The 21,797-nt window shown below is 42.7% G+C and overlaps 1 protein-coding gene across 1 annotated transcript; it reads left to right on the top strand.

The window, feature by feature from the left end:
* The first annotated feature begins 16,839 nt into the window (after positions 1-16,839).
* FGF23 (fibroblast growth factor 23) lies at positions 16,840-21,752 on the top strand. Its single transcript, XM_062615534.1, has 3 exons — positions 16,840-17,441; positions 19,058-19,161; positions 19,662-21,752. Exons 1-3 carry the CDS (start codon positions 17,231-17,233, stop codon positions 20,097-20,099), a joined length of 753 nt encoding a protein of 250 aa, XP_062471518.1. The 5' UTR covers positions 16,840-17,230; the 3' UTR covers positions 20,100-21,752.
* Positions 21,753-21,797: the final 45 nt, after the last annotated feature.

Below are 21,797 nucleotides of genomic sequence, written 5' to 3' on the forward strand. Positions count from 1 at the left end.
CAGAATGCACTGTGGCAGTGTTCAAGAGGTGATGCAACTTGCCTGGGAAATGGCCTGATCCTGTTCTGCCTCAATCTTGAGTAGCTAAATTCCACTTCCTCCTTCTCAGGCCATTATCGCCTGCATGGGAGTAGAAGGATTTAGGAAGACCACCAAATATTTTACACACCTCAGGATAAATTTGTTGAGCTGGCACAGAAGAAAAAAAAAACCCTAAACAAACTATTTGTAAGCTGTATGTACATGATACAGGGGCTATGGAGACAATATGGGCATAGCCTGGCAAACTCTCAAGCAAAGCTTTCTTTGAAAGAATAGCTCAATGGATATGTAAAAGAAAACTCATGAAAGTAAAGGAGCTTCTCAAATCAGAGCCAAATTAGGAACCTGCTATTGACAGTTCTTGGGTGGTCCCTTTCAGAGCATATATAATCTCAGTGTGCATTAATGCAGAGTTATGATATGGAATACAAGCTTTGAAAGCATTGCTGTTGAATGCCCCACACCAGCCTGTCTCACCCATATTTTGCACATGGGTTTCTGCGTTGAGTTGATGATACCTGTTTTCAAGTTTTCTTCTTCTTAGGCAAATCCCATAATAATTTAAGACCTAATCCACCTCCATTAGAAAACAGTCTTGGCTGGCACTGAATTAAATATTGTAATTTTCCCAAAACATGCAGAGATGCAGACACACACAGTGGGAAAGCAGAGTAATTTTTGTATACCTCACTAACTATTTCAATTCCAAGATTTTATTTTGCACAGTAAAATGGTGCCAAAGTTCTCACACTATTTTTTTCACTAAAATATACCTCATATTCTGACTCAATATGGACTCGCAATTGAGACTGTAAATTTGCAAGAAACACAAAACTGTCCAATCGTTTGTGAAATTACTTCTATTTTTATATGTATGTGCTGCGCACAATAGTTCAATGTATTCGTAAAATAAACTTTTATACATTGTTGGTAGTGTTTTGACTCCAAATCCCTCTTAAGTTTTGTTTTTCTCCTTGCTTCAGAGTTGCTGTGTTAAATGCCACACAGAAACACACACAGTTTTTGTTCATCCCTAGAACTGGAGGATGTATTGGTACACTCAGAATTGTGATAGACTTTTGTGTTCTTCAGACTCCTTGCCTAGGAAGTCATAAGGGAGTTGTGCTTGTTGTAGCAATCTGGGAGTTTCACAGAGGAGAAGGAAAATAAAAATGCAACCTGATTAAAGACAATCTGTTGTAGTCACCTGTCTAAATTCCAGTGATTTTACCTGGGAATGTTTTAGTGCATCTCTCCTGTTGATAGTGCTCTTCAGTGTGGAGCTGCCCTTACATATCCCTTACTTCATTAAATAAGAAAGGCCTTTTTTTGATAAATGGCTTTTCTTCTTGCAGCTTGGGAAAGCAGCTTCTTGCAGCCATCTCTGACAGTTTTTGCCTCACTATGGCTCAAAGTTGGGTATTTTGGTAACACTGCTACATTTCAGTGATTTGGTAAGTTTTGCCCTCCGTTTCTCCATTCACAAGTTGTCATTTAATCAGTCCTTCAGTTAGTTAAATGATCAAGAACCTCTCCCAGAGGAGACAGATTAAGGTATTAGAAACCAATAGCTGGGAATCTGCTACATGTTTTTTTGGTTCAAGGACGCTGTTTAATCCATACCAGCATGATATCACAGAGCGCACAGGTCTCCAAAGCTCTGATTGCTGGTGGCCCTTCTCAGGAGCAAAATAACATCAGCACCACTAAACTGGCTAAAAACCATTCTCTGCATTTGTGTTTTGGCTTTCTATGCTACCCCTTTGCTTACATGTTGTCAGAAATTCTTGCATTTCTTGCTCTCTGCATGTGCCACATTTCACCAAAGAGAGGACTACGTTTTGCTGGTGGGTTAAGCAATGCTTCTGTCTGCTATAGAAGTTCCAGCTCTGAAGGCTGGTTGCTGTAGGTGGAAGTGGGAGTAGGAGAATTTACACAGCTCACATGCAGAGACTGGAAAGGACAGGACAAACTGGCAGCTGATGTAAACCAACCTACCCCCAGCAAAAGAGAAACATCAATGTTCCCATATGGATTCATCTGCAGAGGCTGGGAAAAGGCTACAGGTGTCCAGCTCACAGGACACCCCCTCAGACACAGGATAGTTTCTTCTCCCTGCATCACAGTTTGTCCTTTGAAAGAGGATGCTGCAGACACACCTAGGCAAGTGCCCAGGTGCCCTGTGAGGCACAGAGAGTGCCCATGCTCCATTCCCACCCAGTGCTTTCAGCTTAGAGAATGAAAAGTCTTCAAGGAATTCGGAGGACAAGGGATAGTAAATAAGACCATTGCTTGGTTTCTATAATTTCCTGCTTCCTCCCAGGTAATTTGAAACTTACTGATGTACCTGTTCCTACAGGTACACGTGTGTCACAGTAACCTTCTCCTCCTCCTCTTTGATTTTGGTTTCTGCTCCAGCAACTCTCCACTGCTCAGGCTGGACAAGCTGTGGGATGCTTATCAGGGAGAGAGAAACTTTAATACACAGGAGCAAAAACAATTTAAACAAAAATAATAGTCAAATGGCTTTAAAGGGCACCTCTGATAACTTACCGTGCCAATCCCATTCTGGTCTCTTCATTCCTCCCAAGTCTTTTTGTCTGACCTGTCACTGACAACATAACTGCTCTTATGAAAAGTCTCTCCTTGCACCCGGAGCAGAGCAGGAGTATCCCAGCATGTCCCTTCCCTCCCCCTTCCCCCAAATCGTGCTGCCCTCTGTGTTCCCTGGCCTGAAGCCATTGGCAGAGAGCCAGAATCCATCCACTTACTCAGGCTCTCTGGTGACCCACCATCTATATGAGGCAGCAGGTGCTGTTTTGATTAGCACGATGAGCCTGGGTTGTCAACAGCTCCTGATAGACATGCCAGCCCTGAGCTGGCCAGAGGTGACACTGTGAGGAGGAGCACAGGTGAAAGCAGACAGCACTCCATCTTCCTGACGCCAGCAAAAGCTGCTCAGCAAGGGTAGTGAGGTGAGAATAAAGCAAAGGGCTAAAGAGGTATTGGGAACAGCCTGGTCATGGTACCAGAGACTGCTGGAGAGCTTGAACCCAAACTCTAGCTCAGTGAAGGGGAGGTTACATCAGGTAGAATCCTCCCTATCCATCCCCTGTGATAGCCTTATGATTCATTAAGCTCTGGATGAAACTCTGTATAGCAATTCAAAAAGGGTCAATCACCACCACAAACAGATGTCTTAGAGGAGTCACCAGCACAGCTTGTGCCTTGCTGGAAGGCAATCTAAGAGCTGGTGGCATCTTCCTATCCAGCCTTGACAGGAGCCACATCTGTCCTGTGCACTGAGCAGAAACTGTCCTTCCTACTGGAACTCACCCCTACCAACACAAATGGCTGCAGAAATCACCTGAAGGATTCGTTCCCCTGAAGAGAAAGGAATGAAAGGGCACAGGTAGAAAGAGTCTGACCTCCTGAGGCTGATGACTGCAGTTTTTTATTGGCTGTTATTATTATTGCCCTCTGGTGGCTATTTTGTTATTTCGCAGCTACATGTCGGAGCCCATGCGTGGGTTCTGTACCACGGGCCTGGGCACAAGGGGAAAAGGAGACGATCACCTCATGGCTGTGATTGGATATAGGCTTCAGGTCCGTCGGTTGCAGCCTTATATAGGAAAGTGACAACTGCAACTGGGAAGCCACAGAACGCAGTATTTGGGATACAGGTATTTTCTTGACGAGCAGCTTTGCATAAGAGTAGGCAGGTAAATTGATGATGAAAACTACTTTGCTTTTGCCCCTAATTTTCCAACCCGAAGATGTGCCCAGTTTTTTGCAAACACAGAGGCTGAGCCTAGGCATCAAAGGCAGTGCTACACATAATACCTTAAAGGACATAGACATGGATATGTTTTGAGAGGGTCCAGAGGAGGGCCACAAAAATGATCAGAGGGCTGGAGCCTCCTCCTGTGAAGAACGGCTGAGAGAGTTGTGGTTGTTCAGCCTGCAGAAGAGAAGGCACCAGGGAGACCTTATTGTGCCCTTTCAGTACTTAAAGGGCTTATAACAAAGAAGGGGACAGGCTTTTTAGTAGGGTCTGTTGTGACAGGACAAAGGATGATGGTTTTAAATAAAAGAGGGGAGATTCAGACTAGGTAAAGGTAAGAACTTTTTTACAGTGAGGGCAATGGAACAAGTTGCTGTGAGAGGCAGATGATGTCCCATCCCTGGAAACATTCAATTTCAGGCTTGATGGGGCTCTGAGCAACCTGATATAGTTGAAGATGTCTCTGCTTATTGCTGGGGGAGGTTGGACTAGATGACCTTAATGGACCATTCCAGGCCAAAATATGATTCTGTGGTTCTATGACATAAAATGACAAGGCTCATTGAATCCCCCTGCTATTGCTCATACCTGCGGCAGGAAATCCTAGTTAGCAGCATGGAGCACCCTGAGTGGGAAAGCAGAAAGCAGCACCTTTTCCAAATTATACTGAAGACAGCAACTTTAAAACGTTAAGAAATCCCTCCCCCCCCCCCCCCCCTTACCTCACCCAGCGCATTGTTACAAATGGTGCTGTGGGACCGTTTGCAAGCGATCACAGATAATAACAGCCTCCACCGCGCAGCAGAGGTGCTCTTTGCAGAATCAGGATCCCCGGGGAAGATGCTGGTGCTCTGGCTGCCAGGGGGCAGTGTGTCACCTGCAGAAATGACGGCTCGGGGGGGTGGAAAGAAACACAGCAGGGAAAAACCACAGGAGGGTCATCCTCACTGGGAAAAACGCATATGAAGAAATTCACTAGGCAGAGATTTAACTCACCTGGAAAATCCAGAGCATCTTATAAAGCTATGGACACTTCTCCATCAGTTACTGCACTAGCACAGCTTTTCTAGAAAAGTGGCAGGTGTGATGCTAGTTTGACATAAAGATGCAGTCAGAGCTTTCTTTCCTCAAAGGAAGAAAACCCTAGGCTTTCAATTCAGTAAAAAACCCCAACACTTTCAGAAGTGTTGTTTACGTGTGTAACTGCAGCTCACATGCTAGAATATGCACACAGGTATGTCAGAAAAGTGACATCTGAAAGCATTCAGCATTTTTCACCCTTTTCTTTTTTAGATCAGCCCCTGGGGCTGGTCAGCCCCTGAGCCCTAAGTCATTCTGTCATATGCCTTCCCACTTTGCTATTCTGGCTCTGCACCCCATAAAATCCCACTAGTGCCCCATAGCATGTAGTCACTCAGGAGCAAGTCCCTCCTGATCCCAGACCAGTGTGAGTATGTGCCTGGCTGGACAGAGAGGCTGCTGCTAGGGCCCTGTGGACACTAATTGGCCTTGATGGCCCCTACCGGCCTCACCTGGTCTGAAATACATGGATTGAGATACATCATCATAACCCTGGAGATGAACAACACAGTTGTCTGGGAATTGGCAGCATTAGCATGGATTTTCAATATTCCATACAAACTTTCTGATTCTGGAGTTGGAGGAGAAAGACGCCTCTGGGACAAGGTTCACAACGGGGCTCTGTAGTTGCCGAGGAAGCAGGGAACAGTTTACACGATGCTCGACTAGCATTTGGGAGTCCCAAAACTCAGTTCCCAGCTCTGCCACAGGGCTCGTACTTAACCCTGGATTGTGAACTGAAATTCACTGCACTGCCTCCCGTATGCAGGCAGGGGACGCTGCAAAAGTGATAAAGCGGGAAACTAAATCAGCCGTGCAGGCTGGATTGGGGCAACTCTGGTAAGGAGGGAGCACACAAATACTTCAGCAATGTATTTTCCACGTGCTAATAATAATCACGCTCCTCTTCTGTATGCTGTCCTTCATGTAGAATAACTGCAGCCAGATCTGCCCCCTCATGTTCCCCAGGCTGAGCAAACGCTGCTCCAACAGCCTTTCCTTGTACATCATGTGCTTCAGCCTGCACACACCTTAGTCCCCCTTCTTTAGACTTGCTCCAGTTTAACATCTCTCTTGCAATGTGTACAAAGGGTTCAAAACTAGACACATTGTCAGATGTGACCTCAGAAAAGGGAAACAAACACTTCCTTCAATCTGTTGGCTAATGCAACCCAATATGCCATTGTTTTTTTATTGGTTGCATTGATAGTGTTTCTTATACAGGAGTCTCAGAGGGCAAGGAGTGGCAAAGGCAGAGAGTCTATAAACCGGGGATTCCCCCTCCAGCCTCTCGAGGGAACTGCCAGACATTCATTTAAGACAGTTTTGTGTAAGAGCATGACAATGGGGTGAGGCTGTTGTCTGGATTTCATTAAGTGATTTGCAAACAAATTAAAATGTTGTGAAACAGTCTGGTCCCTATGGAGCTTAGCAATGCTCAGTTCCATTCTCACTGTTGCTAAGGAAAGCAGAGGATATTTAGCATCTTTGACAGACATTTACAGGGCATGATCTAAAGGTGTCTCAGTGACATCAGAGTGCTGGTCAGTATCAGCTGTGTAACTTAAGATATGCTCATAAAAGGAAATAACCCCAAATTGTTTTTGCATTCTGGTTTGGGGGTTTTACCTTTGGCATTTACTGAGGCCACCCTGCTCTGCATCAGTTTAAGCAGTAGAGGACAGATTTAGGTCCCAGGTACTTAACTACAGATGACTTTGTTCCTTGGAAAAATGACCCTACTGCAAGCTCTTGTGCCTCACATTTGGAATTACAAATGACTCAGCAGAAACCAGGAGGACATTTGATTTCCTTGTCAGAATGCAAGATTAAAGGAGGAGGTAAGAATCTCTTCCAGCAGTTGGGTAACAGGGGGAGACTGAGGCTAAGACAAGCAGTGTGTGAATATCTCTATGTTTAATATACATAATGCAAACTGGAATTACAGTTAAGTGCAGTGACCGATCCTGGCTGATGAAATAGCTGTCACTGCAAAAAGGTCCTAAAACCAAACAACCAAGTATGCAGCCACAAGCGGAGATGTCTTTTTTCTCCCCAGCCAAGCTCTGCATCCAGCTCAACCCAAAAGCATGTTTGTTTTGGAAGCTGTAGTCTGCTGAAAAGTGTCTGGCTAAAATCCAAGGGGCCAACAAGTCCAGATGAGCTGAACAAGCTGTGTCCTTGGATCATGAGATGTGAACATATTATTCAATCCTGGATTGCATGCATGCATGCATGTTGCTGTTGGTTATTTTTTGTTACAGGGTGGGGACCAAAATGCCTTGACTGGGACTAAATTTCTGTCCCCTAAATTAACTGTTTACGATTCACAATTTTATTGTGCGCTTATGATTTCATGGGCCAGAGCTTGCAGCCCTAGAATAGCTCCTCAAAGAGCAGCACAACCATACCAACTTATGTCAAATGAACAATCACCAGCGACAGTGTACAAACCAACAGAGTCATCTGCAATTATATTTGTTTCAGGGCTGTCTGTAAAAGAATAACTATTTTTTTCTTAAGTATTCGTGATGAGAACTGAGCTGTTCCAGGTGATCAGAGCCTGTTTCTTTTTCCTGGGGTTACTCTGTCTGTGACCTGGGCCCAGGATTCACTGGGCCAACACAAATCTTCCAGTTTATTGAAGAGGCTGCCAAAGCATAAGGAAGGTAGCTATGATAGCTTGCATAGGTGTCATTCAGTGAGATCATCATCAGTTTTCAACAGCACTTTAACTGCCTCAGTTATCCACGAAGGGTCAAACAGCTTGTATTTGCCACAAGGTCAAAACACAAGCAGTTACTGCAAAATAGCTGATGCATGACAAATCCTTACCATACCTTGACTCTTGGCAGTGCTTCCATGAAGCTGGGCCTTCAGATCTCAGGCTGAATTGATGGGAACAAGCAGCTTATTTGACTCTAACTTCATGATCTTGCCTAGCTTGATCCACAGTCCCTTAGTGAAAATATTTGAAGTACTTAGCCACGTAGCTAGCTCTATGCAAGAGCACTAAATTCCAGTGCTAGACTAACAGCAATCTTGGGAAACAGGAAACTTTACATAAAACAGTTTTACCAAAATAAAACAGTCTCTCAGCCTACTTTTAGTCACCTTCCAGTATACTACAACAGGAGATAGATGCATGAGCTGATTTTCTTGTGGAGGCCTGATTCTCAGTATTCCTAACGACCTAGAAGCAAGCACAACAGGAGGAAGAATACATCTTGAGCTTACCTGTAGACATCATGTTGCAGATTTTCGAGGGAAAGTTGCAGCTTTCAAAAGAAGACAAGGATAATCTCAAATAGGATTTATTTTCTACACCTCTGTAACAATCAACATGCAGGAGTACAGGCCACTTGGGTGACTGGGAAATTTCTTATGCGGGAAATTTCTTATGCCTGTTCGTGTTCTGCACAACCTCACATTACGCTGAGCTGTTCATCAGCTGCCATGAAGGTGTTAACTTGAATTAATTTCCACTCTTTCCCCAGAAGTGGAGCCTGAGGGGTGAATGAATCATGGAGGGGTCTTGAAGTGACACCAGTGTCAAAGAGCCATGTACGGGCTAGGCAGCCTCTGGCATGTAAAAAGGTCAATTAGGGCTATGGAAATGTTAAAAAGATTATTTTTTTTATTATTAAAAAAAAAAAAGTTAAGTTGCATTTTCAAGTTTTAAAGAAAATGTCAGCCAGCAAATCTTTGTTTTTGGAAAACTGAGCAGTTGGATGAGAGTCCAAAGCTTCCATAAAGATGACAAAACCAGCCTACTTGTCTTCTTTGAAAGAGAATGCATTTCCCAACCAGCCCTAGCATGACACCAGCTTGTGCCAGCTGTGAAACAGCCAAAGATCAGTAGGGCCCAGGTGCAGGATCAGTGTCCCAGCAGCTGATGAACCTGTGCATGCGGGGTCCAGTGTGTCACTCAAGTTCCTCCTTACCAGCAGCATGACAGGCCAAGGAAGCATCATGAAGAGCTATTGTGTCTGTAATACTCAGAAACAGTGTAGGTGCAAATCTACCTGAAAATCCATTCTGTGATGGAAAACATGAATTGGGGGCAGAGTCCAAGACGTATCTTTGTCGGATTTCCATTCAGCCTAATAAACTCTTCCCTATACACTCCAGGTGCCTCTTCACAGAAACACCTCGCAACCAGACCCCAGCTTCTGACCAAAGCTGAGCTAACCCAGTTTTAGGTGACAAAATGAAGTCACTGTTACTTATCTTGCCCTACCATTTACAAAGTTTGAGCTCCATGTTGCTTTAGCGTCCAGATTCACATGTTAAGTCTTGCAGTAGCTTAGGAAATCTTTGTACTTTCCTTGCATTAGAAGTACTGGGTATAAGAGTAATGCTTGTTTCAGACATGGGCTTCTTCATTCACTGTTTAGGTTTTCGCGTTAAAAAATTGCTCTTAAAACTTAGAGAGGAAACATTTCTTGAATCAAGTTTTAGTCTCAGAGATCTCATTTAAAAGTAATTCTCAGAGCTAAAGAGCAACATGCACTTGTACTGAAGTAATTCTAACCATATCAGTCACATGCTGTTATTACTGTCCCACAGAAAAAGGGCTCTTGGCTGATGATGAGGTTGTCTGCATATTTTGTCTTCTGACAGTTTCACTGCATTCCCCCCTCCCTCTTCACATTTTCCATTCTTCATTTCTTTAACCTAAGCCTTTTTGTCTCTTCTTCCAGGACAGAATCAAGTGAAACATGTGAACTCAAGATACAGGAGTAAGTTTACCTCTAAGTTAGAACAAAGTTTATTATCTATTCTCCTCTCTAGCAGGAAACTGTCCTATCAGTTTATTGCAAACTGTCGATGGCACTCATTAGCATAGAATCAGAGAAAGATTTAGGTGGGAAGGGGTCCCTGGGGGCTTCTAGTCTGAGCTGAGCTAACAGCAGCACCAACTCCAGAGCTAGATGAGCTCACTCAGGACCTTGCTCTGAATATTTCCAAGGCTACGGGCTACAGCTGCTCTGGGCATATGCTTGATCACTCCCAGGAGAAGAACTTGTAACTTCTCTCCAACCAAAATTGCCTTTGTTGCAACTTGTGACCATTGTGTATTTTACCCTAAATTACTAATGCTTACTTTTGGTCTTGATAAATTTTAACATATGGGTTTTGTGCAGAAAGTGTACATTACAAAGGGCTGTTAGAGCAGACTGTTTGAAACAAAGCACTATCCACAGAGCTGGAGATAGCTGGGAACCAATTCACTCACTTTTTTACTTTTTTCATCTTTCTAACTAAGGTAAAAGGTATGTTGTGACTTCTGCTCCTGTTTTATTACTTTGAATTCCTCCTTTTTTCAGTGCCCTTCGTTAACCTAACATCACACTGTTTGGTTTACAAACATGTGCAGAAATACTTTATAGTTGCATTTCAAATGTGTTTGTTAGAATCTTGTGTAATATCAGTGTATCTTTAATATCTTGTAAGGCTGTTCTTTGTTTCTTTACATCTGAAACCAAACTGATGCTACAAAGGCCCATTTTAAATCTGTCATCTCCTCTTCAGAAAAGAATTCAGAACTTGCCTATCCACTAAAACTCAGGTGCAAAGCTGTGGATGTGAGACTAGACTGGCTAGACATTATCTTCACTTCTGTCTAGATCAAATACCATTCCTGAAAAGTTGAAAACTTAAGGGTTCTGGATAGTGTTTTGAATTTTTCCTCCCCAAGACAGATTGGGAAACATAAAATAAGAAAACTATCGTGAAAGGAGAAGTGCCTTCTAAAACCTTTTGCTTCTGCTTATGAGGCTTCCACCTCCATCCCTACTAACCCCTGTGTAAGGGCATGCATTTCTCAAGAGTAAAATCACATTGCAGCTGAAAAACCAAACACCCTCAAAGGTTGCAAGTAGTTTGCCATGCTAGCAAACTACATTTTACGACATTGGACTCCAAACTGAGTGCTGCCAACTGCTACATGGTTTTATGAGAAAAGGAGTTCACACATCTATAAAAGTATCTGTAAAACTGAGTTCTCTACTTTGTGTGTGTTGATGTGCAGGAGAAAAGAATTTCCTTTACCAGTTCAATACCAACACTATTTCAACAGCATTTGCCTTTGAGGGTTTGGATTCAGTGTAGTGGCCATAATCAAACACCAAAGATCACAAAAGCAGCAAGACATTTAAGTTCCCCTCAACCCTGAACACCCAAACGTTTCAATTCCAAGTCTGAAAAACAGCACAGGAAAAGAAAGCTTCCCCAAAGGCACATTTCTGTTTATACTTGCATTATGGGATATAGGAAACAATGGAGATGTGTCCAGGGAAGAAAGAAGGTTCTTGTAACGAAACAAGGTATGGACAAGTGCTGCAGGTTCTTACTGTTACGCATGTGGATTTTATTTTACAGAGGGTGGACTGAAGCAAATCAAGGTCTTCAGTATGGGACCTGAGCAGCAAGAACAACAACCAAAGGATGCTCAGAGAAAGCATGCAGAGTCCTCCATGTGAGAGCTCAGATTGAGCTGGGCTGTCTAGTTTTGAGGAGAAAAAAAACCTGAGAGATAATACAAGTATGTGTGTAGGGCCAGAATTAACTTAAAACTCTTTCATTCTTATGGCACCTTAGATGTAATTGTGAGCTGCACACCGAGAGGTGGAATTGTGTGTTTTAAAATATACATACATATTTTAAGTCAGATTTAGATTATCAGGAGAACTTGATACCACAAGACACAGAGAAAGGCCATTTAGTTCAACCACCTGCATCACTCTAACAGATTACCTCAGAGTTTGCTCCTATATAAAAAAGCAGCAGCTACCACAGCCAAATGTGAAAAGATGTCTCTGTGCACTCTTCCTCCATTTTTTGGTGTACTCACTCACTCCCATCTTGACCACTTATCACCCACTTAATCGTATGCTGGGACCCACCCTCAGATCCCCACGGACATTCCTCATTTGGGCAAGGACATTCTCTCATGTACCTACTACCAAGCACATTAGATAATCTATGGCGTTGGTTGTGTCCAGATGCTGACCTAAGCTGCAGGAGAAGCATGTCTCCATTGGAAAGGGGCTTCCCATTCACAGAGAAATGGGTCCCACATCCTGGGACACTCCATTTCAATAAACTGAGAGCAGCTCTTTGGAAATGAAGGGTATCAGCAGCTCTAGTCTACAATACCTAAGAAAATTCAGACCCTTTAAAATGACAGAAACACTCTGTTCAGAAAACACAACCTTTTACGGACTCGTTCTGCTTTGACTGGGAGCTTTGCCAAGGATTTCAGCTGGAGGAGGAATGAGGCCCTTCATTTCAGTTAGCTAGAACAAAACAACACAAACAGCATCGCAAATGCCCATCTGGGACGTTTACAGGCAAGGAAGTCTGTTTTCTTATCTACCTCCTCCTCAGAATACAGTGAAACACTGGGGCCCTTTTTGCCTTTGTTGAATTAAATTTTGACAGCACACAGAAGTAAAAAGCTGCCCCCCTTTTTGGTCCTGTGAACCACAGCTGGAAGGTTACGCCAGTCTTCTGCCTGACTGGAAATAAAAGTGTCAAGAATAAAGGATGGGCACTTCTTAGGAAGACCATACATCCCCCATCCTGTGGAAAAAGGCATCAAGGAAGCTACTCTAGCAATATCACTGCCTGAGCTGTCTGCACAAGTGACTTAGCACTTCTGAAATTAGGAATGTCTACTACATAGAGAAAGGTTGAGGGGGGGAAATAGAAGACCGAAAACAATATATTTGGCAAGCACATTGCAGAAACTTCTAGTACACACTGCTGTCCCAGACCCAGTGGGCTGTGCTTAACTCATTTGTTTCACGTAGGTGAACCTAGCCAGGATGTTTTCTTTAGTCGTGGGCAGTGTGACAAGAATGGGACATCCAAATAAGGTCACTCAGGATGTGTTTAACAACACCGGGTAAAGTCTGTGGCAAAGGCTCCTGCACACACAGACACAGAGAGCATCCACTGTATGTACCGTTGGCTTAGTGCGTCATTATTCCTAGAATAAATTCTGGAGAGCCACTCCACCCTTGTATTTGCAACGCAAATACACAAAAGATGTGATTGTCCCAGAGCCAGTTATTACGGTGACTTTAAGGAAGGGGAGGCAGAGAGAAGGGCCCCTGATTTCCCTGCCTTTTTTGAAGAGATGCAGTGCAAGGGAAATTGTTTAAAGCAGAGGTGGTTTCAAATCTGTCAACCCAAACTCCCTTGTGATCTTTGAAACAGCAGAGAGCAAAAGGCTTCCTGAGGCCATCCCAGACACCCAGAGAGCACAGAGTTCTGCAAAAGGACAAGCCACACACCTGTTTAAATAGAAGTCAATATGCTTTATTAAGCAACAGTGCTACAGGTGCTCCTACATGATGAAAGCTTGTCCAGCACTGAGAGGGAACGTGCGTTTTCACTCACAGGCCGTAACAGGGAAGGCAACCCCATTGTACTGAGCAGGAAGCTCCCTTTTTTAGCCTGAAAATTTTGGATGGTGCATAAACCATTTTCAAGGGGTCTGTAAAAAGTGACTGAGAGCAAATCACTTGTAGTGACTTGAATTTGTTGTAAAAAGCTTGCCTTTCACTTGCAAGTCCTCTGCAGTTGATTGCAGTGATAAGCAATAAAAGAAAGGAGTTACTTTGCTAGCAGTGGGACAAGGAATGACATAAGTTAGTGAGATCAGGGTTTTACGGATTTGAAACTATAGTTTTGATCCAAAAATGACTTAATGCTGAAACTTAAAGCAGTCAAAATGAGGGAAAGTCAGATCCCAGGGTGCCTCCATGACCCTCACTCAGTTCCTTCTGTGTACAGCTTTGGGTATAATTTGCAGTTAAATGATAATATTTAAATAAATTACAAATCTTTCCACTGATTTGCTTTGCTTCATTCAGCACAGGTGTTTATGTTCATTTACAGATGTTCAGCAGTCTGGGCCCCATTTGCTGTGTGTCCTGGGCTAGCACTCCTACCAACGAGGCACAAATATCACAGGCATTACAGCTGAGGCACCCAGCCCAGTTCAGCACCCAGACTAACTGCCTTAACCAGGCCTGTGGTGTCCCTGAAGCAAGGAGCATGGAAGCAGCAGGAACAGGCCTGGGATGAAGGCATGGCAGAGAGAGGGAGGGGAGTGAGACCCACTAAAGGGCAGAACATCAATAGTTTCTTCAAATTTCAGCCTGTGAGTTTCTCATCCATCTTTTCCTTTCAACCTTGCTCCAAAGTGAAAATTCCCTCGCTTTATCTCAGTGGTTCCTGACATCCCCCATGGGGGGTAACTCCAGGCTGTCTCCCAGCTGCAGGATGCTTCCAAGGAAAGCCCTGTGGCACTTGACACTGGTTGTATAACATCACTGAGATGGGACGTGGACAATGTGACCATCTTGACCATAGAATCATCCGTGTTCAGTCCTAAAGCATAGGTCAGACCTACTCTTTCCCACCAGCATGTCTCATGCTCCACATGTACTCACATGGCTGTTTTCACAGCGCTCACTTTCCCTCCTATCTGCTTAAAAGTGTAGGCTCCTCATGGAAGGGACTAAGCTGTTTTCCTATTTGAACAAAACTGAGCACTACCTGAATATCCATTTGGACTAAGTTAGCAGTTAAAGATGAACAGCAGTTCTGAGTTCACCGAAATGTTTTTGCTCTTCAAATTCAGTTCTGGTTTTCTTTCTTTCTTCTAAATCAAGTAATATCTGTAAGACTGCAGCTGATTACTTACTGAGAACTGAGAAAAGCTGCCTTGATTCATCAAACATCTCAGAACAATATAAGAAATCTAAAAAAAGCAATACCGACATACGTGGTAAGGGTGCAGAAATGTTACTGCTGTTGTAACAGCATAACAATACATGAGAAGAAAGGCTGTTCTCACTAACAGACACAGCTGAAGAAGTCAACAAGCTTTCATACACCCGGTCACTTCAGTAACAGAATGGGTAGGAGAAGGTAAGTGGCATACCAACAGAAGGAATAAGTGGAGCAGCCTGGAATAAAAAAGAAAAGGACTGTTAAAAAGAACAACGTGTAGTGGTCATCCATAGATTTAAAACAAAGGCCTATGAAAAGGCAAAATTTGCCTTATGACCTTCACAGAGACTTAAATACATTCACTTTAGCCCAGCAGCTTAAACAGAACTCTGAGGAGTATGGAGTTAAGCTGACCCTATAGGAAAATTTTGAATATGTCAAACAATTTAACCACGTGAAAGCAGTCTTTGCTTCTTTGACACACAAAACACCAAAACAGCTCCTCACAACTGGCATGTGCTAAAATGGGGTTTCAATACATTTTTCTAACATCTGAGATCTGTTTCTCTGCAGCTATGACAGTGGAGAGAGATCAGCTCAGTGAACAATGGCAAGCACAGAAAAATGTCATGCTGAATATGAAATATCAAAGCAGAGAAACTGTGTTCACAAAAGAATCACAAAAAAAAACCCCAAGAGGACACACTACCCTCTCACAGAAGGACATGAGTGACTCTCACAGAAACTTTTGCAACAGCTTCTGAGGTATACATATGCACATTTCCATGGTACTCTAGTGGAAAGGAACAAAAGAAAAACAAAATAAACAAACAATAAACCAACCAACCCCCCCAAACATTTGTTTTAATACCAGAATGAGAAATATTGGTGGATAATTTCAACAATAAAAAGGCATGTCACTTTAAAAAGAAAAAAGCAACCCTACTTTCTTTCCAAGGTATCCTTTAAATTGAAGCATGTCAGACATTATAACCAGTAAAACATCTGTAGCCTAGCTTGTCTTTCAGTGAAGACAGCTTTGTCACTCTACTTAGTGAAAGATATGACCCTTATACACTTTGGCTAAACAATGCTATCATTTACACAGTGTATATACACTGATGCAAGTCTCTGGCTTTACACAGGTATGACAGAAGAATTTGGCAGTGTTTTGCTAATTTTAAGCAATAAAAGCAAATCAAATCAGCTTATTCAGTTGGTTTCACTTGTATCAATCCATCAATCCATGTTTGGTGGTGGCAGCATTGCTCCACAGCTTGTTAATGAAACTAAGAATTCTTTGTACTCTGTCCAACAAGAGATTGTAACTGAACCTAAGACTGCTACAACTAAAATCCTCATTTTTCCTTAAAAAAAATGTATTGTCCAGTACTCTTTCCAGTTTTGTATTAATTTTTTAAAGAAAACTTAACACAGTCTCGTTTTATAACCTGTTCTTCCTATCACTCTTTACACAGTGTTGCATTAGTACAGCATTTTCATACAATAAATGGAAGTATTTTTTTTTTAGCTCAGAAAATCTGTTTGTAAAGATGCAGAACATTGGCAGGACAACTGGAAAGCAGGTATTGTGTCCTGGAGCATTTTTTTAACATCACTGCCCACTTATTACTTTTCCCCTTGTAGTCCTTCCAAGCTTGCTTGCTGTACCTGAGTACTAAAAATGTGCCAGTATGAGTGATTCAGGTTTGATTCTGATCTTAGATCTGCTGGTCACACTAACCCCTATGACTCCATGAAAGACTGCCAGCCAGATGTGCAATGCAGGAACAAACATGCAGTTTTAAATGTTTTACACGTAATTTTCAGTTGTTTGGCTGGCTTTAAATTATTTAAGTGACTCAAAATGAATCAGGAGAAATAAAAGGGACAATTTATTTGAAGTGGGTCATGCTCATATCAAGTTTCCTTTGCTTAAATGGAGTGACACAAGTATCAGCACCACAGGCTTACTGCTAAACTTGCACCATAATGAAGGAGGAACTAGGCCCAGAGCAAACTAATATCAGCTTTTGATACACTTGCAAAATATTGTATCAGTATTTGCTGTTTCCAGTGGTAAATCAGATCTAGTTTGGAAACCGAGAGTGCAGGTGGCAATCTGAATAAACACGTCTGGAAAAAAAGGGATTGTTCAGGTTTGGAGGGTCATTCCCTTCAGTAAAAGTAAACTGCAGTGGATTGCTCTTCCTGGACCGAACAGTAGGGGCGTGGGAAGCTTTCAGATGTCACAGGGTTGTCGATAACATTTGAACATATGATTAGCTTTCGTGAGCTGTCTTTAGAAACCTTACATTTCTTCCCCCCCGCACCTTAGCCAGAGATCCTTCCCTTGAGGTTTCGGGCCACTTAAAATGTTGCTTTGACAAAAATCAAGGATGTGGAGAAGTTTTTCCTGTGTGATGTCACTTTGCTGCCCTTTATAAGACTCTGCAGAAAAGAAGGGAACTTATCTGAGGGTTCACTCTCCAAACACAGGTGACCAGGAGCAAGCAAGAAGCACAGACTCACATCAAGTTGCAGATACCGACCAACTGCAAGGAAGGGTGAGCCATGCCACAGAGCAGTGCTTACTACCTGCTGCTGGTACTCTGTAGCCTGAAGGCTACCCTCGCCTTTCCCAACTCCTCTCCACTGCTGAATCCCAGTTGGGGGAATGAAGATCGCCTGATGCACCTCTACACAGATACAGAGAGGAACAGCTTCCATCTCCAAATCAATGCTGATGGCTATGTTGATGGTGCTCCTCACCAAACCATTTACAGTAAGTGGCTTACTATGGAACCTCAGTCTTCAGGGGACTAGGGGAGGGAGACCAAGGCTTTTGCTACTTCACTACCTATAGAAAATCCCCTTCTCTTGTTAGGCAGGCAGAAGAGGAGTATACCTATGGGAGGGAAAAAAATATTCCCTCTTGTAACTAAAAGGTTCTTAAATTGCCTTGTCATAATTAATTTTCATGGAAAACTGAGATATTTTTCTTCCTTTGCAGAAAACCTGGCCCAAACACTATGGGTGATAGAAAAATTAGGGTGTTTTTTAAGACGTATAGTTCTTTCATAGCATTTCAGAAGTACTTCTCTTTTAGCGGCACTCAAATCACAGGTAGGTAGGAATCATAAAGTCATGTTCAGTATTATTGCTGCACAGAATCTTCTTCATAAACTCAAATAAAAACATAAGCATATGTAATGATGTTTTCACAGAAGTCTATAAGGCGCAAAGGATGTTTTCTAAGTTATCATATAATCAAGGAGAAAAAAGGATCATGTTCTGCTATTTTTTTGTTTTGTGTTTTTTGGGGCTTTTTTAGGAATCACTAATGAAAGTAATTATTTTTAGGAATTACTAATGAAAGTAATGAACACTGGCAAGAAAGCTTGCACTGTCTTCCTGTATCTTTAAAGGTGTCATAAAACTCCTTTTAGGTTTATGGGTCAAGAACAAGAGTGATGTTTTAGAGAACAGAGAGGAAAACATGTTTCTCCCATATCTGCCATGAAGCAAACACACCAGCATTGGGAAGGGTGGGGCAAGAAGGGTAAAAAATCAGGCAACAAAAGGGGTCGTTAAAGGGAGGGTCACTGAATCTCTGCTGGGTCACCACAGTACCACTGAGATAAATGAGAAGTGAAAAGTTCTGCACAAGGGCTGCAACAACCCCCTGCAGCTGCACAGGCTGGATGTGTACAGCCCTCCTGGATAGGACCTGAGGGTTACAGCAGGCACTGAGTCAAACACTGGCATTGAGAGGAAGGCAAACCATCTACTGTGATCAGCAGATCAAGGAAAGTTATTCCCACGTTACTCAGCACCGGTGAAACTGCTCTTGGAGCTCTACAGCAGCCCCAGTTCAAGGTGGATGTGGAGAAACTGGAGCTGCTCTGACAGAGGGTTTTCAGGATGGTCAGGGGCCTTGAGCATGATCTGTCAGGAAAGGCTGGGGGAGATGGGTTTGTTTAGTATAGCAAAAAGGAGGCTAAAGATGACCTAATAACACAGGGCGGTCACAAAGGTGAGAGAGACAAACTCCCCTTGGTAGTGGCCAACGACAGAACTAAAGGCAATGTCCCCATACTGTGGTTTGGGACTTCAGAGAGGATGCTAAGGGAAATAAAAAGTTGTCTTTGGGAGTTAGTACAGCGCTCAATAGGGCACCCAGGGGGGTGGTGGTGTCTCCATCCTGGGAGCATTCCAAAACTCAGACAGACAAAGCCAACAGCTAACCTGATCTTGGGTGGGCAAATAGTCCCGGGTTTCACGGGGAGGTTTGCTCAGACCCCCAGAGGACACTTCCAGCCACAGCATCTGTAGATCTGCAAAGCAACTGTGCAATGTCAAACTGGGTCATGGACTCGACATCTTTGTTTTAATAAACAGGTGCCCTAATGATCAAGTCCGAGGGTGCTGGCTCGGTGATAATCACAGGCGTGAAGAGTGGACGCTACCTGTGTATGGACATGAGAGGAAACATTTTTGGTTCGGTGAGTGACCTTTACTAAGACAAACCTGAAAGGCAGGTGCAGTCTGCAAGCATGGTGCCTACTTCCTCAGCTACAGCTACAGTAGGGATGCAGATTTAAGTCAGCTGAGAACCTGTCACTTAGGTTAAACTTCCCCCTGTTCTTTGTCTGTATTGAGTTGTGGAGCTGACAAAAATCACCTGAGTTCCTGCTTGTGTAAATGAGGAAAGAACAAGATCCAGTGATGGATCAATCTGAATTCCTGCTGTAGCATAGAGCCATGGGGTGGGAGTAGCTCAAACAGTGCTCAATTTCTCTGAAAGAAAACAGTGTTATTGTTATAATACCTTTGCTGAAAGCATGGGCAAGCATCTCAGACCTACATCTGACTAAGCCTGAGTTACAGGGCTGGCAGATCAGAAAAACATTTGCTGCAAGAACTTGCCCCCTTTTCCATCTTTAGTTGGAACCTGGCATTCACTAATCCCTCTGCTTACACCTGTCTTTCTTTTTCCCCTAAGCATTACTTCAGTCAAGACGACTGTGTGTTCAACCACAAGACGCTGGAAAATGGATACGATGTGTACCAATCTCCCAAACACAACTTCCTGGTTAGCTTAGGCAGAGTTAAACAAGCTTTTCTCCCTGGTGTGAATCCACCACCATACTCCCAGTTTTTATCCAGGAGGAATGAAATCCCTCTGTTTCGATTCAACACACCTGAACCCCACAGAAACACTAGAAGCGCAGATATCGACCCAATGGATCCTCATCAGATCCTGGTCCCACAGAGAAAGACCTCTCTGTTTGGATCTCAGCTGCAGCAGCAAACAGACTTTTCCCATGTGCCCAAAGAACCCATGAGAATCAACCAGAACGACGTGGTCAACCCAGATGACCCTCATGCTATGATGGATGCCAGGAGGTACGCAAGTCCTCGCTTCTATATTACAAAATAACTGTGGTCCCACTGCTTGCAAACTGAAGACACGGGCAAATATAATAGGCAAAAGGAACTGTCTGGCATATTCAGTCTGAATGTTGAAATGGCTACTGGAAATCCTGGGAAGAAATCCTTAATTTTAAATTTTGTACCTATAAATGACAGTTTCTGGAAAAAACGAGTTGGTCATTTTCCAGATGGGGATGTGCTTTACTGGAAAGAAGATAAATTTTTTAAAAGAAGAATACAAACCAAACATTTTAGGGTCTGAATCACCACCGTAAGCATGCATCAGCAAAAACGCTAATTCACCTGAATGAAACAAGAAACCAATGTTATGTTTCTGATGTAACTGGGAAAAGCCCTGGAGCATCTGAGATGCCAACAAAGACAGGGAATCCCTTACTAGCACCATCCCTGGCTGTGCAAGCACAGCAGACAAACTGTTATATTATTATATAAAAATTACTATTTATGTTTTTCACTGCTAAGTTGGCTCTTCAGTCTCTTTTTATGCCCATATGAGTAAAAAAGTGACCACTCTGCTGTCATAGGAGCAGCACACATGGAAAACTGGAGTAACTGACAGGAAAACAGGACAGGATCAAATGGCCTGGTGTAGAAAGAGTAATTTCTGACACTTACTGAATCCAAGCTGAGGTCTGAGAAAAAGAGTCTTACTGTCTCGCTAGTGCTTCTCTATCATACTTCTATATTGACTGAGTTCTACCATCATAATATGGAAACATAATGTAGAAACATTAGTTTTGCATATTTCCAAGCCAGAGAGAAGTTCCAGGATCGCTACAAAACCTAATTGATGTAAGGTCTTAGGAACACAGGACAAGTCAAATGATGAGGATTAGACCAAGGGCTCTGACTCGCATTTTGATGTTTTCTCCCTCTGAACTCATTATAGTTTTGATTGGTCTCAAAAGGAAAGGAGTGATTCTAATGAATTTAGGAGAATTTCGGGACAGGCAGATAGCTGCATACTTTCTTGCTTACCCAAATTAAAGCAAGACTTTTTACCTTGCTGTCTACACAGTGGAGAGGTATGATTTCTTTTATATATTCTAGTTTATTAATTCAACTTGATTCCTGTACTATTCTTCTTGGCTTTTGCTTCTTGAGAACTCTGGACTGCAATTACACAAGCAAAGTTTTCATTTTGCTTAAACTGCCATAAGTAAGTCCACAGAGCTCTCCAGGATCCAAGTCAACAGACCTACAGCAACTTGAATTGTGAAAAGTTCTTTCTTGATCTATACCAAACTTCGATGAGAAATGTTGATGGGGTTAAATCTCTGTACCAACTCTATAGTCTATATATTCTCTATATATTCTGTACATTAGAACAAAGGAAGAAGGATTGCTTACTCCATGAGGAGTTGGGGGATTTAGTCCCTAAGCTAAGAGTGAATTCACAGTGGATTTTGCATCAAAAAACATATTTGCAACTATAGAGAACTGTATAGAAATGCTGAAAGAATCAAAGGAGATGCTGGCAATCACCAGCTATAAGAAAGCCTTATTTATATTGCAATATTTATTTATTTATTTGAGTGGGCCTTAAGCCCCACAAAATATTTATAAATATTTATAACAATGTATTATAGAGATTATTTCCTTTTATAAATGTACCAATAAACTTTTCCTTCTCTCCAAATGATGGATTCTGCAACTTCTGTTTAAGCTCCCCATTCCAGAAGGA

Source organism: Pezoporus occidentalis, unplaced genomic scaffold, assembly GCF_034315485.1.
Source record: "Pezoporus occidentalis ecotype Australia unplaced genomic scaffold, CSIRO_AGI_Poc_V1 ctg182, whole genome shotgun sequence".
Lineage (NCBI taxonomy): Eukaryota > Metazoa > Chordata > Aves > Psittaciformes > Psittacidae > Pezoporus > Pezoporus occidentalis.